At 39.9% G+C, this 17,568-nt stretch overlaps 1 protein-coding gene across 1 annotated transcript in view; it reads left to right on the top strand.

Moving 5' to 3' along the window:
- Nucleotides 1–17,568, top strand: part of COL28A1 (collagen type XXVIII alpha 1 chain) — a 177,854-nt gene that overhangs the window by 140,633 nt on the left and 19,653 nt on the right. Inside the window, exons 28-32 of the mRNA XM_025380068.1 lie at nucleotides 7,922–7,990; nucleotides 8,680–8,760; nucleotides 8,850–8,885; nucleotides 14,073–14,109; nucleotides 15,717–16,265. Coding sequence (XP_025235853.1) covers nucleotides 7,922–7,990; nucleotides 8,680–8,760; nucleotides 8,850–8,885; nucleotides 14,073–14,109; nucleotides 15,717–16,265 — 772 coding nt within the window. The remainder of the gene's footprint in view (nucleotides 1–7,921; nucleotides 7,991–8,679; nucleotides 8,761–8,849; nucleotides 8,886–14,072; nucleotides 14,110–15,716; nucleotides 16,266–17,568) is intronic.

Genomic DNA, 17,568 nt, shown 5'->3' on the forward strand with positions numbered 1-17,568 from the left:
TAAAGTGCTTCTGCACAGCAAAAGAAACTATCATCAGAGTGAAGAGGCAACCTACAGAATGGGAGAAAATTTTTGTGATCTATCCATCTGACAAAGGGGCTAATATCAAGAATCTACAAAGAACTTAAATTTATAAGAAAAAAACAACCCCATCAAAAAGTGGGCAAAGGATATGAACAGACCCTTCTCAAAAGAAGACATTTATGCAGTCAGCAAACACGTGAAAAAAGCTCATCATCACTGTCATTAGAGAAATGCAAATCAAAACCACAATGAGATACCATTTCACACCAGTTAGAATGGTGATCATTAAAAAGTCAGAAAACAACAGATGCTGAAGAGGATGTGGAGAAATAAGAATGCTTTTGCACTGTTGGTGGGAGTGTGAATTAATTCAACCATGTGGAAGACTGTGGTGATTCCTCAAGGATCTAGAACCAGAAATACCATTTGACCTAGCAATCCCATTACTGGGTATATACCCAAGGGATTATAAATCATTCTATAAAGACACATGCACCCACATGTTTATTGCGGCACTGTTCACAATAGCAAAGGCTTGGAGCCAATCAGATGCCCATTAATGATAGACTGGATAAAGAAAATGTGGCAATATACACCATGGAATACTATACAGCCGTAAAAAGGATGAGTTCTTGTCCTTTGCAGGGACATGGATGAACCTGGAAACCATGATTCTTAGCAAACTAACACAAGAACAGGAAACTGAACACCGCACGCTCTCACTCAAAACTGGGAGTTGAAAAATAAGAACACATGGACACAGGGAGGGGAACATCACACACCAAGGCCTGTCAGGGGCTAGGGGGCTAGGGGAGGGATAGCATTAGGAGAAATGTCTAATGTAGATGATGGGTTGATGGATTCAGCTAACCACCATGACACATGCATACCTAGGTAACAAACCATGTTCTGCACATGTACCCCAGAAATTTAAAAAAATTGAACTGAAATTGGTATGAATATAAATCCTAGGGAAACATAGAGGCCTCTGGTAACAGTAGAAGCCTCCTAAATTCAAAGAGCAGAAGCTGTTTCTGCATAGGAAGAAATCCACACTCGTAGCTTTGTTTTAGATCTTTTTTTATGATTATTTTATTTATTTATTTATTTATTTATTTTATTATACTTTATGTTCTAGGGTACATGTGCACAACGTGCAGGTTTGTTACATGTGTATACATGTGCCATGTTGGTGTGCTGCACCCATTAACTCATCATTTACATTAGGTATATCTCCTAATGCTATCCCTCCCCCCTCCCCCCACCTCACAACAGGCCCCAGTGTGTGATGTTCCCCTTCCTGTGTCCAAGTGATCTCATTGCTCAATTCCCACCTATGAATGAGAACATGCGGTGTTCGGTTTTCTGTTCTTGTGATAGTTTGCTGAGAATGGTGGTTTCTAGCTGCATCCATGTCCCTACGAAGGACATGAACTCATCCTTTTTTTATGGCTGCATAGTATTCCATGGTGTATATGTGACACATTTCTTAATCCAGTCTGTCACTGATGGACATTTGGGTTGGTTCCAAGTCTTTGCTATTGCGAATAGTGCCGCAATAAACATACATGTGCGTGTGTCTTTATAGCAGCATGATTTATAATCCTTTGGGTATATACCCAGTAATGGGATGGCTGGGTTGTTTTAGGTCTTCTGATGTTCTTTTAGCCTTTGGGCTCCCAAACTTTGAGTAGGCAAAGTACCTGTATACTCATATGCTTTAACCGCTGCAGCAGTGATAGCTGACATCTTTTTGCAACCATTTGGTACATTCATTCATTTATTCATTTTATATATTAATGTTTAACTTTTATTTTGAAATAATTTCAGACTTTCAAAAAAAGTTGCAAAGATAATACAAAGAATTTTTATATATCCTTTACCCAGATTCTCTAAGTGTTAATATTACCACGTTTGCTGTATCAAACACTTTGTGTGTACGTATATATATATATGTATGTGTCATGTTATTTTTCTGAAACACATGAGAGTAAAATTCAGATATGGTACCTATTTACCCCTAATACATCAGTATTTTTGCTACAAACAAGCACATTCTCTTATATAACACAGTACAATAATAAACATCAGAAAATTATTGATATAATACTATTTATAGAACTCATTTAAATTTTGCCAAGTGTTCATCTAATTCTTTTTAATTTTTTAAAGAATTGTTTTATTCTTTAGTAAAGGATTATTTATATGCAGTAAAATTTACCCTTTTTAGTTTGTAGTTTTATATGTTCCAGCAAACCCATAGGAGGAGGCCTCTAATGGTCTGGGCATGGTTTCCTGACCCTCCCCAAGTAGTAGGGCTTCTCTAAAGATCTGGGCCCAGGATTCATTCTTGCAAGGTTTATTCTGTTTCCTTCAAAAGGAAACAGAATGTGGTCTGAAATTGCATATAGTCCCCACATTCATATGTTGAAATTTTAATCCCCAAGGCGATGGTGTTAGGAAGTGGGGCCTTGGGGTGGTGATTAGGTCACCTCTGCCCTCAGGAATGGGATTGGCACCCTTATAAAGGAGTCCCTGGGGTGCTCTCTTGTCCCTTCCACCATGTGAGGACACAGCAAGAAGGTACCACCTATGAACCAGGAAATAGACCCTCACCAAACCCTGAATTTGCCAATTCCTTGATCTTGGGTTTTCTAGCCTCCAGAACTGTGAGAAATAATCTGCTGTTGTTTATAAGCCACCCAGTCTATGGTATTTTATTATAGCAGAACAAACAGACTGAGACCTGTGGGACTGCTGCTTCCCTCCCAAAGCTGGCACCACAAGGGAAGCCTACTCCTGGCCCCAGTCTTTCTCTTGAGCACCAGCAAAGTCCCTGAGAAAAGTCTGTGGGTAGGTGTGATTTTCCCTTGTGCCTGAAGCTCCCAGGGGTCCTATCCCCTCATGCTGTCACACACTCAGTCTTTAGCGACCTGTTAAAAATTTTAGCTGAATTCTTACCAGCTTGTATAACATGTGGCACCTCTGCCAGGTAAGTGAATATCCAAGCCTGTGTCTCCTTGAAGGATCTTGACTTTCCTTAGATGCTGAATTGGCTGGTTGCCCTGCAACCACAGCTCTATGATGGATTCAAGAAAAGCTGTGACTTCACAGATTAGTTCTCATTTTTTGTTGTTGGGGTTTTAAGAATAAGAGTAGCATTTTTTCTACTTTTCTACATACTGGCAGAAGCCAGATGTCCACTTTACATTTTATGATCATCTATGAATTTGATTTTTTCTTACCACACCTTACTGAGAAAAGATTTCAAAAGAAAAATCATTGTTTCCTGACGTATCAGTAATGCAAAAATAAATCAGTGGAAACATTCAGGTAGATATGCATTATTCTTAGAAATTTCTTTCCCAGAGAACAAGCAGTCATCTGAAAAATGAAAATGATCACATCTTTATCAGGACACACATCTAATGTGGTGATATAGTGATTAACCATGGTTTGAAATTTAGATTTAATTATAGCTTCCAATAGGTTGTTTCCTGCAGTTGCTTCTGACCCACACTCAAATCATTATTTATTATTTTCCTGAGACTTACACATTTAAAAGTCTAATTGGATAGCATTCACCTCTGCCAAGCTCAGACATGGATTTACTTGCTAAAGGCTTTTAGCCAGATAGTCTACTCTGAAAGTTATAGGAAGCCTTTAAGTACTTTGAAGGGAAACTAGCGATTAAAAAGAAAATGAATTGCCTTTATTATAGGGAAATCTAGCTGCCTGGAATATCTACAGTGTTAACAGTTATACAGAAAATATTTATATTGTGAGATAATGCAAAAGAAATTCCTGAATATTATCCTAACACGGTAATTTGCTACTCTAACATTTTTTTCCCTCAGGGCATGTGCCATGCTTCCCCTTACAGCAATAGGTTTTAGCTATATTAGGAAACTGTGTCATTTCTTAAAGGCAGCCAGTTACTCATGAACATTTATTGGACATCTTCTGTATTAGCTACTGGAGGAACCTGAAATATTGCAAAAGAAATAATTATTCTGAGTAATTATCAGAAAGGTATGGCATTCTTTCTGGATCCACTTTGTCTAACATACAACTCCCAGTGATATTCACCATCACACCACAGTCCCAGCTCCTCTGTTTATCACACTGTTCTGTCCTTTGAGGTTGAGACAAAGCCAACCATGGATTTCCTCTTAGTGTTCTCCCGTGAACCTTTAGTCTCTCTTATCCCTGGCCAACTGGAGCCCTAACTCAGCTACAGTGTTCTGACGCATCTCCCCTGCAACCCAAACCTTCTACCAGGTACCTCACTGAATGAAAATGTCCTCATTCACCTCCACAAAAAATCTGAGAAAACAAATTTATACCAAAGTGTACTTTACCAAGACATCTTTCTTAAGAGGATATCTTTCCTATAATATTTGTGTTTGTTTTCCTTTTGATTTGAACAGAAGAAGGTGGTATAACCTCAGGCAGGTGACTGCAGGTATAACCTGCAGTCCTGCATATCACTCTGGGGGCTGGCTGCTAGTCTGTATGTAGGCAGACCGCACTAACCTTCATGTTCAGAAGCAGACTGCAGATCCACTCCTATTAGAGCATGTTTTGCAGTGAGCGTAATGAGGTTGATCTGTGTTATCTACACATTCCCGCCTGTTCATCTTCATGACACCTGTGTTGGGAGTGCCATCTTTGGAAACAGGACAAATTTTTCTCCTCTCCTTTTTTTGCTTGAATTTTCATCTTGGAATTCCAGTGTCAGTTTAATGTTTAGGGCTTGTTTAACTGGCACAAATTCCAATCCAGGGTTCTGGGGCTCCCAAGACATCAAGTTTCCTGATGGGAAAAGATTACAGTAGTCCCTCCTTATCCTCAGGAGATATGTTCCAATATTCCCAGTGGGTGCTTGAAACCTTGGATAGTACCAAACCCTAAATATACTATGTTTTTTCTATATACACATACCTATAATAAGGTTTAATTTAAAATTAGGCACAGTAGGAGATTAATAAGCACATAATAAAATAGAACAACTATAAGCGGTATACTGTCATCAAAGTTATGTGAACGTGGTCTCTCTCAAAATATCTTATTGTACTATACTCACTTATTTTTCAACCACAGTTGACTGTGGGTAAGTGAAACCATGGGAAGTGAAAGTACAGATAAAGGGGGACTACTGTATTCTCTCCTGACTTTAAACTGATTAAAGAAGACCAATCATCCCCCTACTTGTTCCCTCTAAGCAACTAACAGAGGAAGCACTCCTTCTTCTGGGTGAGCTTCCTTGGGGGGCCCAAGACATTGTAGTGCAACACTGCATACCCATTCCCGGGGGGCCCAGTATGTCACTGCATTGGGCTTGGCTCAAGAGATAACAAAGTAAAAAGACATTCAGTGAATTAAGTTCTCTGTAGTCTCACCGCTGTAAAGAACTTGTTTTAAGTCCTCTGGTGTTGAACTGGGGAGGCAATACCATAACCCCATACCTACAACCACTTTAGAAACACATGTAAGAGAATAAAAAGAACCTTAGAGTTCACTCAAGCCGATGTGCTGTGAGAGGTTAGGGATGGGTGTGTGAAAAATTGAGCCCTTTAGTTCAACTTTAGAGAATCTGTACTTGTATTCACTTTATTTTGTACCACTTTATACAATATTTGTTTTGATGTAAGAGTTTCCTCCTAGGAATGTATACAAGTAGGCAAAGGTATATAAAAGAATATTCTTAAATTTTTTTAAAACAGAAATATTGGAGATAACCTAAATGTCCATCAAAAGGCTAATGGATAAGTTGTATTCAGTTATTTAATGAAATAAAATACTGTATAGCAGAGAGAAAATCAATAAATTAGAACCTCATATATATATATATACACATAAATAAATTTCAAATAGATAATGTTGAGGTTTTTTTAAAAAAATGGATGCATAAATATATCATTTATTGGAAATTTAAAATATTAAAAACATCAGCCAGGTACGGTGGCTCACGCCTGTAATCCCAGCACTTCAGGAGGCCAAGGCAGGCAGATCACCTGAGGTCAGGAGTTTGAGACCAGTCTGGCCAACATGGTGAAACCCCCACTCTACTAAAAATACAAAAATTAGCCAGGCATAGTGGCACGCACCTGTAATCCCAGCTACTCGGGAGGCTGAGGCAGGAGAATCACTTGAACTTGAGAGGTGGGGGTTGCAATGAGCTGAGATCACACCACTGCACTCCAGCCTGGGTGACAGAGTGAGACTCTGTCTCAAAACAAAAAAACAAAAATCACACAAACAAAAACAATGATGTATTATTTTGAAATGTAGTTAAAGCATAAAAACACGGATACAAATGATAAATATGAATTTCAGGTAGAGATTTTCTGTCTCAGAGAAATAGGGTTGGGGATGAGCACCTAAGAGGTTTGAATTGTATCTATTTTATTTTTTAACATGGTGGTAGATAAGTGTTTATTCTATATAATTTTTCTTCTGAAATATTGCATTATAACAATTTTAAAAAGAATGAACCCTTTTGATTTAAAAAGCTTGACAGCCAATGAACAAGGTAAAGGAGGCTCAGGGATGTTGAGATGCCCAAAGTTACAATGGTCTCCACGCAAACCTCTGTGGCCCCTTCCAGGAGCGCCTCATAAGTCCCATCATGACTCCTGGAGTAGTGGCTCTCGAGCTTTAGCAGGCTTATGGCGAAATGCATACTTTGCCTTTACCTTCACCTGTGATTCTCATTTAGTTGGTTTGAGGCTGGGCCTGGGAGATGCAATTTTTATCAAGCATGCCAATGATCTTGGTGGGGACCATCAGGATACTTTTGAAAAATACAGATCAATCCCCAGGAGCCCATGGTCCTTCAAGCCTTTGCCAGAGACTCATCACTAATAATTATCCAGAGTCAAATAAGGATTGAGTATAAGATCCAAGGAGCATCAGAACTATGACTTTCTATACTGCTAGTGATTGTTTCTGTGTCATGCTCAACACCATGAAACCCCTTGGAACCTGTGTGGTTTTGGTGGGGCAAGAAATAATGTTAAAATGTGATGGAGAAAGCTGGAAACAAGTCCTGAATGTTGCTACAAATTATCAGAGATGAAACTAACAGTGTAAGGGGAATTACATAAACAGTAACTTGGCATTAATTGTGGATGGATGCTGTTATATACTCTTTTCCCCCGTTACCAAAATGAATTTTTTTTTTTTTTTTTGAGATGGAGTTTCACTCTTGTTGCCCAGGCTAGAGTGCAGTGGTGCAGTCTCAGCTCACTACAACCTTTGCCTCCTGGTTTCAAGCAATTCTCCTACCTCAGCCTCCTGTGTAGCTGGGACTGCAAGTGCACACCCACCATGCCCAGCTAATATTTGTGTTTTCAGTAGAGACAGGATTTTGCCATGTTGGCTAGGCTGGTCTCAAACTCCTGACCTCAGGTGATCCACCCACCTTGGCCTCCCAAAGTGCTAGGATTACAGGCGTGAGCCACCGCGCCCAACCAATAACTTGTGTTTTTTAACATACCAGAAAACATGGAAAAATGTAAAGAAGATGCAACCCACCTTTACTACCATAGCTGAAATAGCAGCTGTCTGTTATGTGTGAACTGGCTGATGTGTTCATAGCTTGAAATTAGCCACAGTGAAAGTATTTACACCACAGAAACGGCAAATGGCATAAATCAGAGCCTTCACTTCTATCCTAGTCTTAGTTGTTGAACACTTACTAGCAAACCATTGAGCCATACACATACACACATACGTGAATGTATTTATATACAAATGTTTAGATATATATTTCCTCCCAATATTTAGATAATACTATAATGCAGTTTTAAACTGTAAGTGTTTTTCTGACCTAAAGAATATCCAAGCTATCCTGGGAAATTAATAGAACATCTCTTTCTCATATCCTATGTAGGGGGAACAAGGACCACAAGGCTTTCCAGGCCCAAAGGGCACAATGGGCCGTGGCCTCCCAGGCCAGAAGGTAAGTGTCTCAGGATCTTAGAGAAATGCTTAGGCTTAGGATCTCAATAGCTTCACTTTAACTTTGGAAGAACTCTCATATATGTGTCACGCGTCCCCTTACAACTCTCAGAAGAAAAAAAAATCCACTTGAAATTAAATCCTTGTGCATTGCTTTTTCTACCTATAAATAGGTTTACTTTATAAAATGTCCTTTTCTTCGAGAGGTTGAGGCAGGGGGATTGCTTGAGGCCAGGAGTTCAAGACCAGCTTAAGCAATATAGTGAGATCCCATCTCTATGTTTAAAAAAAAATCTCATTTTCTTTATTCTCAGAAGATAACTAATAAAAGATTTATTAGTTATCTTACAACATACTTACAACATACCATGTAGGAGATACCAGATAACTCAGGAACTTGGTAAATTGTGTAATAGTTGTATGTCCTGAAAGGTGAACTGATTAGATGGTATTATTATATCTCAAGGTCTCTTCACTCTGAGACCTCTGGTTCATCATGAATTAGATTATGGTATCTGATGGGATGTAAATAAGTTACCCCCAATTTTTTTTTCAAATACTGCATTTGTGTAAACAAGAACTGAAGGTCTTCAAGAGATGCCAGTTGCAGATAAACCAAAGTATAGAGCTTTTCTTATCTGGCTTTTATATTCACATTCTGAACCTATCATTTTACCCTATTGTGTAAAGGGAGAGCATGGAGAACGGGGCGATGTGGGAAAGAAAGGTGCTAAAGGAGAAATTGGAGAGCCTGGATCTCCAGGAAAACAGGCAAGAAGTAGTTTTTAATGTCTCACTGTGATTTTATACTCTAACTGGTTCCAACCTATATTGACTTTTACTCTTCTTCTACTAAGTAGGGTTTACAAGGACCCAAAGGAGACCTAGGACTTACAGTGAGTATCCATTCTAGAGGGTAATTGAGGGTTTTGTGCTTGCAAAATTTTTGCATTCATGCTTTAGCTTTATAATTATGAATTTTTGGATGCAGAATTCCAGTTTCTATTTAAATGAGAGCAACTACTACCAGCCCAGTGTTGACTTAGATGCATGAGGTAATTGAATCTGACTGTGAGGGGAGAAATAAAACTTTGTCCTGCCTTATGGTGGGTGTGTGTGACTACTCCACTCGGATGCTTGGTAGAAATGATCACACTGCTATTACTGGCCAAGAAGGAGGTGGCTGTTTCAAAAAAGCCAGATTACCAAATGACTTTAATTTATGTGGTTCATCTCATTTTAGAATGAGGACTCTTTTTTCCTGAACTAGTTCCTTTAGAAGTGCTCTGAGGAGAGCAGCAATCACAAAATTGGGATTACATTTATGTATTGATTCAATTATTCAATAAGTATTTTTTGAGCATCTACAAACGTTTTCCTGTTCTCCCCACACCATTAAGAACAGAAAACGGACTCTTTAAAGTCTCATGAGTGGAAGGCAAAGTCTCATTCTTCCTTTCTGATTTGAAGGCAATCCGTCTTCTGGGGTTGAGGAAAAACAGATACCTTTTCCTTTTTTCCTGTTGGACTTTTCCAGGGGTTGTGGTCTAGGGGGGCTGACTCGATGTACTGTACTAGGAACATCCAAGTGTGAGGGAGTGACAGTTCAGTTGGTGAAGGCAAGAGCTGAGAGCTGGACATGTGACCAACAGAACTGCACATGTGTTCTGTGGGCTGTCAGCCTTTTTCTCTTTGCTGTTCCCCACCATAAGTCAGACCCCCAAAGATGCCCATAGTAGATGAAGTAGCTACATATGCACAATTTCTCCCCAAAAGTAGCAGGGGAGAGTGTATGTAAATGAGCAGAGGAACGTTTCCTGTAGGTTTATACCTGCCCTACTGTCCCAACATGGGGAGAGGGACTGGTTTCCTTTCTCCATTCATTTATTCATTCATTTCACCAACATTTATTGGACATATCCAGTAAACCTTACTCTGAGTCAGGCTCCAAAATAGGCACTGGGGAAATAGTGGAGAGTGAGGCTACTTCTCAGAACTGAAGGAGCTCACAGCCTGGTGGAGAGAAAGACAACAAAGGGTGTTCACCTACAGAGTGATAAATGCTATGATAGAAGAAGTGATCTGGGGGTCCAGAGCAGACAAAATGGCGTATGATGGTGTTTGAGGGCAGGATGGGCTTTATCTCTTGAGTGGAAGCTTTTCAACCAAGAGGCAGAGACCTTAGAAGTAGGGACATCATTCTGCTGACTTTGGCTTTCTAGATTCTGGAAGAAGAGACTAGCAAGACAAGAAGAGTGAAGGAAAAGAGAATTTGCATTCAGTGAGAATTTAGTGTGTGACAGGCTCTGTGTTAGGCTCCTCTACATCAGTACATGTTAGGCTCCTTACCTAGTACTGCAGGGTGTTTTAGAGGCCCCTGCTCTGGAACCCTGGTCCTTTTCCAGCTGCACTCCTTCCTCCAGGTGAGAAGTCCTTGGGGCCAAAGCGCATGCACGTATGTCCCTCTGTGCCACACACTGGAGGCATGGAATTCCAGAATTCTTGGTTCACACATTGGAGGCATGGAATTCCAGAATTCTTGGTTCAAATGGCCACAGGTTTGGAGAGCTGAAGCACTGGCCTGGATGCACAGGTCCAGCCAAGAGGTGGCCAAACAGCAGGTGGTTTCAGGGGATTTGGACAGAGCTTGGAAGTGAGCACTGGTTCACGGCATGAATGCTGGCCAAACCCCCATGCAGTGTAGGACTAGTGGGTTGTGGTACAAGAAGACGGTGACAGGCTGGTGGCAATAACCTTCTCTTACCTAAGATCCCACCTTTAATCTGCATGACAGCTCCATGAGGTAGATAGTATCTCTACATCAAATGGAGACATACAAGTTGGGTGAACATTACACCCAAAGTCATCTAGCTGGCACATAGCAGAGCCCTTATAGCTAGAGGTGGCCTGTCTGATACCAAATTCAGGCCACTTCCCTATGAAAGCTGTTCTCAAAAGGCCTCTTTCCTCTCTCTCTCTCTCTCTCATCCTTTCTGTGATCAAATGTATCCCCCAATAGCTATCAATTGTGCAGATCCATTTTAGACTAACAAACTCCTCTTTTAAGAGGCAAATGTCATTGATGGCATTAAATGTTTTAATACATCCCATAAAATTATTTAAAAAGACTCTGTTTCTCCACCTGTCACTTTGGTGTTAGCATTTCCCAGTGTCTGGCCTCAGTCTTCCCTGTCTTCAAACTCTCAGGGAATGCAGCCACTAAAGGCAGGGGACATACAGTTTGAAAAGGCTAATTCAATAGCACAGTGATGGCATATCATGAATGAAAAAATAGTGTTTTTATTTTAAACAGAAAGAATATATTTATCGAATGTGGGGAAGGGGAAACACACTGGTTTTAAAAAGGCTGAGAAACCCTGCTCCAGGCAATCTTATTTTTAGTCCCTGTTTGAACAGCCAAGTGTATACTGGCATTTCTTAAATCTACCCCCTACTTGGACAATTCTCCTGAGCACCAGATCTTACATCCTAGGCTGCCCGTGGACATATCTAGTTGGATGTTTTATAGACACATGAGACTTAGCCAGACTCAAGCTGGGCTCTGTCATCTTCATGAGCTCCCAACCTGCCCCCATCCCACTCCTGCCTCTCTCAGAGTATGGCCCCACCATCATTTGCCTCCTCTTAGACTCCTTCTTTCCCTCATCCTTTCTTCCAGTTACTCACCAAGCCCCTCATTCTTCCCCTGGAATGTCCCTCCAGGCCTGTCCTCCTCATCCATTACTACTACCACAGCCTTCCGATGTCATTTTTTTTTTTTTGCCTGAATTATTTAGGAACCTCAAACCCCTCCACTGGCTGCTATGATCATCTCTCTTAAATAAAAGTTCCACCAGAGCTCTTCTCTGCCTAGGGATCATGTGAGTCCCACTGTCCAGGATAAAGTTCATACTCTTCAACATGACACAAAGGTTCTCAAGAGTCCATCTGTCTCCAACATTTCTTGTCATTGTTTCTGCTATGTGCCCTGATTCATAAGTTTACTCGAGTACTCTAATGCAGTATGCTCTGAGAGAAGGCCGACCCCCTTGCCTGAATGCTCCCCTTTCCTGTCCCAACCTGGTCAGAGTCTGCCTCCCTGGACCACAGTCGCATCCCCATTCTCCTGCCCCAGGAATTCCCAGCAGATCGAGATGGTTCCTCGGCTGTCCATAGCACTTATGAAAGCCTTCGTCTGTCTACTTCTTCCTAGATTGTGAATCCTTTGAGCGATATAAATATGATGCCTTCATCATTGGCACCAAGTAACCAAGGTAGTTGTTCAGTGATTTTAGGAGAAGGAATGAACTCTTCCAGTCACTTAAATGCAAAGAACATGAAGAAAACATTTATATATATGGTGACTTCAAGCATTTTAAACCTGATTATGCTACAAAACATGTTGCAAAATTAAAATCCAACCTTAATACATGCATTGCTCTTTTAAGGGAATAAAAAGCAAATATTCCCATAGAAAAAGGTAGGACAAAGAACATACACAGATATGCACAGGAGAAAACAACTTGGAAACATGCATATGAAAAGAAATGTAGCCTCACGAATATTTTAATTAATGTAATTTGAAACAATGATTTTGATCTATCAATTGACAAAGATGATATAATAATAACAGCCGGTATTGTGTGGCTAAAATAAAACAGATTTTCTTATCTACTGCTGTTGGAGGTGTCAGTTACTACAACTTTTCTAAAGTACAGTATGAGAGTGTGTATCACAGAGCCTTTACGTGGCCGTACCTTCAATTTCAGTAATCAAGTCTTTCAGAATCCTTAATAATGTGGAAAATGAATTATAATATAGTATTGTGGCAAATTATAACCATAAAACTTGATGTATAGTATTTTCTCCATTTATAAAAAATTAAACATAAATATATAAATACATACATTTCCCCTTTCTAGATATTTTTAATATAAATATATAAATACGTACATTTTACCTTTCTATACATGTTCTTGTTTCAGATTTTTTAAAATGTCTTTTTAAGTGTGGGAAAGCATGACAAAGCCTAGAAAAAAAGATGACTGTTGACTCTCATTTTGTAGAACTGCGTTATATAACTCAGCATTGCGGTAGATGTTCTTTTTAAATAGCCACTTGGAATCATTAGCTTTTACGTACAGTTTAAAAAGTTAAATTAAAATATTATGAATATTCCCTATATATTCTACTTTTAAGCCATGTTACCGGCTACATCACCTCCACCTTGATTATGTCATTATAGATTTGTTCTTAAAAGTTTTACTTTTGCACCTGTTAAAATTTATTTTCTTAGATTGGGTCCACTGGTCCTCCTGTTGAGATCTAGGCTTCTGTTAATCATCTCTTTTAGCGTCAAGTGTTAGACAAATGTGGAATCCTGCCTTCTCTACTCTCATAGTACTTACTTATAAACACACTGCACAGGGAAGAGCGTTGGCAGCTTTATTTCTAGTACACAGCTCATTTCAGGCCCTTCTGATGGAGCTCATGGGCAGCAGGACAAGGAAAGGGCATTCAGGAACATGGGGAAATGTCACTGAAGAGCCAAAGCAAGAGTGTTAAGAAGCTGAAGAGAGGACTTGAAAAATCAGGAACTAGCACAGAAAAAGAAGAGAAAACACAGCACAGGATGAATTCTCTGCAGGCATTGGGGCTTGTTTTGGTTGCTCAGCACATGTGGTTTAAATTGTGTAACTGAATGTATATATAGCGCCACACCACTGTAGGTATGTTAAAGTTGCCAGACCCTGTGTTGATGTGTGCATTACCATTGGTTAATCCATACCATAGCCCTGAGACACAGATACTATTAGGGCACCAAATGCCTGAGGTCACACAGCTGATAAATGCTGCAGTTGCAATTTGAATTCCGAAAGTCTCAGCTATTAAGTTTCACAGCTCAAATGCATTTTAGTTATGGTATATTATAGTCAACTTTTGACTTCTGTGTTATTTTATTTTCTGCATTGAAAGGATTAAATCAAATGGTCAATGCTGATTGTAATAAGATATCTTTTATAGCTATAGGAAAAATATTATAGTCATTCATATAGTGATACATTTTTCTTTTTATCCCCTAGAAAGAAGAAATTATCAAACTTATTACAGAAATATGTGGTAAGATTTGACTCTCAAGAAAAAACCATCACTTTAAAGTATTAGCCCCACTATGTACTGGGTTGGTGAGAGAATGTGTTTGTCCAGATATATATTATATAGCTAGTAGGAAAATGTAAAGCTCATTTGAAGTCAATGGATACTGAAAGGAAGCAGTAAGAGAGACTGTGGAAATCCTGATGTAAGAAAATAAAATCATCTTCCCAGACTGGTTAAGGCATGTGAGGGTGCCAGCCTAGAGTATGTAGGCAGCCGGGCCTTTTGTTAGCACAGTACTCGTTTGTATTCTGTGACATTTACCTGAGCTGAGAAGAAAAACTCAACAAAGGAAATATGACTACAAGAGCCAAACTGGTATTTGAGTCCAGCCTAGCTGGTGATTAGAATGTCTGTGTTTTTCCTGAAGCCATGAATTCTTTCTGAGTAGAGTTTTGAGTTGTACTCAGTCCCAAAGGTGGGAGGACAGAGTCACGTGTTCACCTTGCTTCACAACTACTAAATCCTTCCATGGCTGAGTGGTAAACTTAGAGTTACCAGAAAGAGGAAGTAAAGAAAAGAAATTAGCCAAAAGACAAGAGACTAATGGAATAATGATGGGAGAATCTTCTGGGTTTAAAGTAGTCAGAGGCAGGCATATTGTTGTCCTTCTATACAGAGAATCCCAGAACCAGCTTATTTCCTAGAAGACTGCCGGGCCTAAGAATCAGCCTGGGAGTCTCTCTAGTGAAAGAGCAATCTAGACATGGCTTCTGGGTTCTAGAAGCCCTATAAAAATAGCACATGATTTCCTGATGGTTTTCTGCAGTAGGCTTATTGAACAACACAAAGATATGAATAAAGAAACAGAACCCTGCTAAATTTCCTGGTGACTCTGGCAACTGCTTTATGTGGTTGTTATCAACTTAAATAGAAGGTTTTTTTAACTGACTAGTGTTCTCGGGGATTACTCCCCTCAAAAGCTTTCATAGCATGGATGTACTGCTGGCCTCCTTGGTATCGTGAAAGCTACCATAGTTGTCATTGTGGGTGACTGGAGACATAAACTAGAGTAGTTAGGGATAGCTGTTCCTGTGTACATTTAAGATCCTAATCCTTCCACCACAATGACAATTTTTCATCCCATTACTTCATCCACTGGCCAGCCTGGTGAGCAAATTTCAATTTTCATATATGGCTATGGTTGAAGACTGAAATATCAGCTTTCAGATTCAGATTAAATACAATGGTGGGATGATAAACAGCAAATGTTGGATGGTGGTTACCTCTCTGGGAGAGGAAGAGGAATGTTATTGGGATGGCATCCACAGGGCATGCTAACTCTTTTAAAAATATTTTATTTTAAAATCCAAGAAACAAGCACATAAGTATTTATTATTATCCACTATAGTGTTTTTCCCCACACATATATTATATTATATATTATGTATATTTTAAAAGAGTCAAGTATAGAAACCAGAAGGGAGAGAGCTGTCAGGTATTTTCACAATCACAGAAGAGGAAGAGAATAATTCAGGTCTCAGGTTCATCATTGCCTTTGTCTCCCCTCCCCTCAACAATCTGATGTCAATCATTCCCACAATGTTTCTATCTCGACATTCATCTTTTAGGTTGTGGGCCCAAATGCAAAGAGACTCCGCTAGAGCTGGTGTTTGTGATTGACAGCTCAGAAAGCGTGGGGCCAGAGAACTTCCAGATCATCAAAAATTTTGTGAAGACTATGGCTGACCGGGTTGCTCTGGACCTTGCCACGGCCCGCATAGGCATTATCAACTATAGCCATAAGGTGGAGAAGGTGGCTAATTTGAAGCAGTTCTCCAGCAAGGATGACTTCAAGTTGGCTGTGGACAACATGCAGTATCTGGGGGAAGGCACATACACAGCCACCGCTCTCCAAGCAGCCAACAACATGTTCGAAGACGCAAGGCCAGGTGTAAAAAAAGTGGCCTTGGTCATCACTGATGGGCAGACAGATTCTCGTGATAAAGAGAAACTGACAGAGGTGGTGAAGAATGCCAGTGACACCAATGTGGAGATATTTGTGATAGGGGTGGTGAAGAAAAATGATCCCAACTTTGAAATATTCCACAAAGAAATGAATCTAATTGCTACTGACCCAGAGCATGTTTACCAGTTTGATGATTTCTTTACCCTGCAAGGTAAGGAAGGCTGTCTGGCCCAGGGGAAAGGCATTTACGTTGTTTCTCCAAGTACCATATCACTGGTTTGTCCTGACCAAATAGAAAAATCTGGAGGCTAATAAGGCTTATGCCAACATTAAATGGTAACACATAAACTCCAGAAGATTAAAAATACTCAGCGTCATTCAGTTTGGACGGTACAATCCCTTGTCTTTAATCAGGGTTAATAAATGCTGAGTTGGCCTTGGAATTAACTAGAGTCCATGGTCAACAGACAGGAATGGAGAGAAAGAATAGGACTTGGGGATATTGCTAACATTGGTTAATGTTCAGAAAGTTACCTAACTAAAATAAGGGATTGAGCAAGCCAACAGCAAGGCAGAAAACAGTCAGGAAATAAAAAATGAATTAAGAAGTACATGCTGAATGAAAAAAAAGTTATGATCATCTAAAGAGATGAGAAATGCAAGTAACTGGGATAAATTAGAGGACATGTTCTAGTCTCTGTTTTTATGAAAGCAGATAATGATGAGTAAACAGGTTGATATCAGGAATTTATCTCAAAGAACAACATTTTAAAATTCATTGTACAGTGCCGGGCACAGTGGATCACAAAGTCAGGAGTTAGAGAACAGCCTGGCCAGCATGGTGAAACCTTGTCTCTACTAAAAATCCAAAAATTAGCTGGGCATGGTGGCGTGTGCCTGTAGTCCCAGCTACTCGGGCAGCTGAGACAGGAGAACTGCTTGAACCCAGGAGGCGGAAGTTGCAGTGAGCCGAGATTGCACCACTGCACTCCACCCTGAGTGACAGGCAAGACTCTGTCTCAAAAAATAAATAAATAATAAATAATAAAATGTATTGTACAGTCAATGCTAATCTGATGGGCTTCTCTATGCTAAGTTTCTCCTTTCACATTAACTGATATTTACTAATGAGCCATCCTAGGACATTGATCTAATTTAATCTATGATTAAATCATGGTCAGTATGACTTTATAATAAAATGTATACCAATTCTTTGGAAACTGATGATTCACTCTGGCAGACCTGCACCTGGCAAGTTTGTGAAGTAAGAGAAAGGCTTCAGTTTGGCTTCATCCTTCTTCCTTTACCCACCTGGGAGTGGGGTCTGATGTGGCTGGGCACCGCCCATCAGTGCCTCATGCCCTGCCTACTCCGTGTACCAGCACACTGGCCTTAAGGAGAGCATACCGTTCTCAGAAACTTTCCATTTGTTATTTCTCACCTTCTCCAGAGCTTTCTAACCTGGGGTTCTACTTCCTCAATACCCTGCTGGCTGACTGGTGGGTTTGTTTATC

The sequence above is a fragment of the Theropithecus gelada genome, chromosome 3 (assembly GCF_003255815.1).
Source record: "Theropithecus gelada isolate Dixy chromosome 3, Tgel_1.0, whole genome shotgun sequence".
NCBI lineage: Eukaryota > Metazoa > Chordata > Mammalia > Primates > Cercopithecidae > Theropithecus > Theropithecus gelada.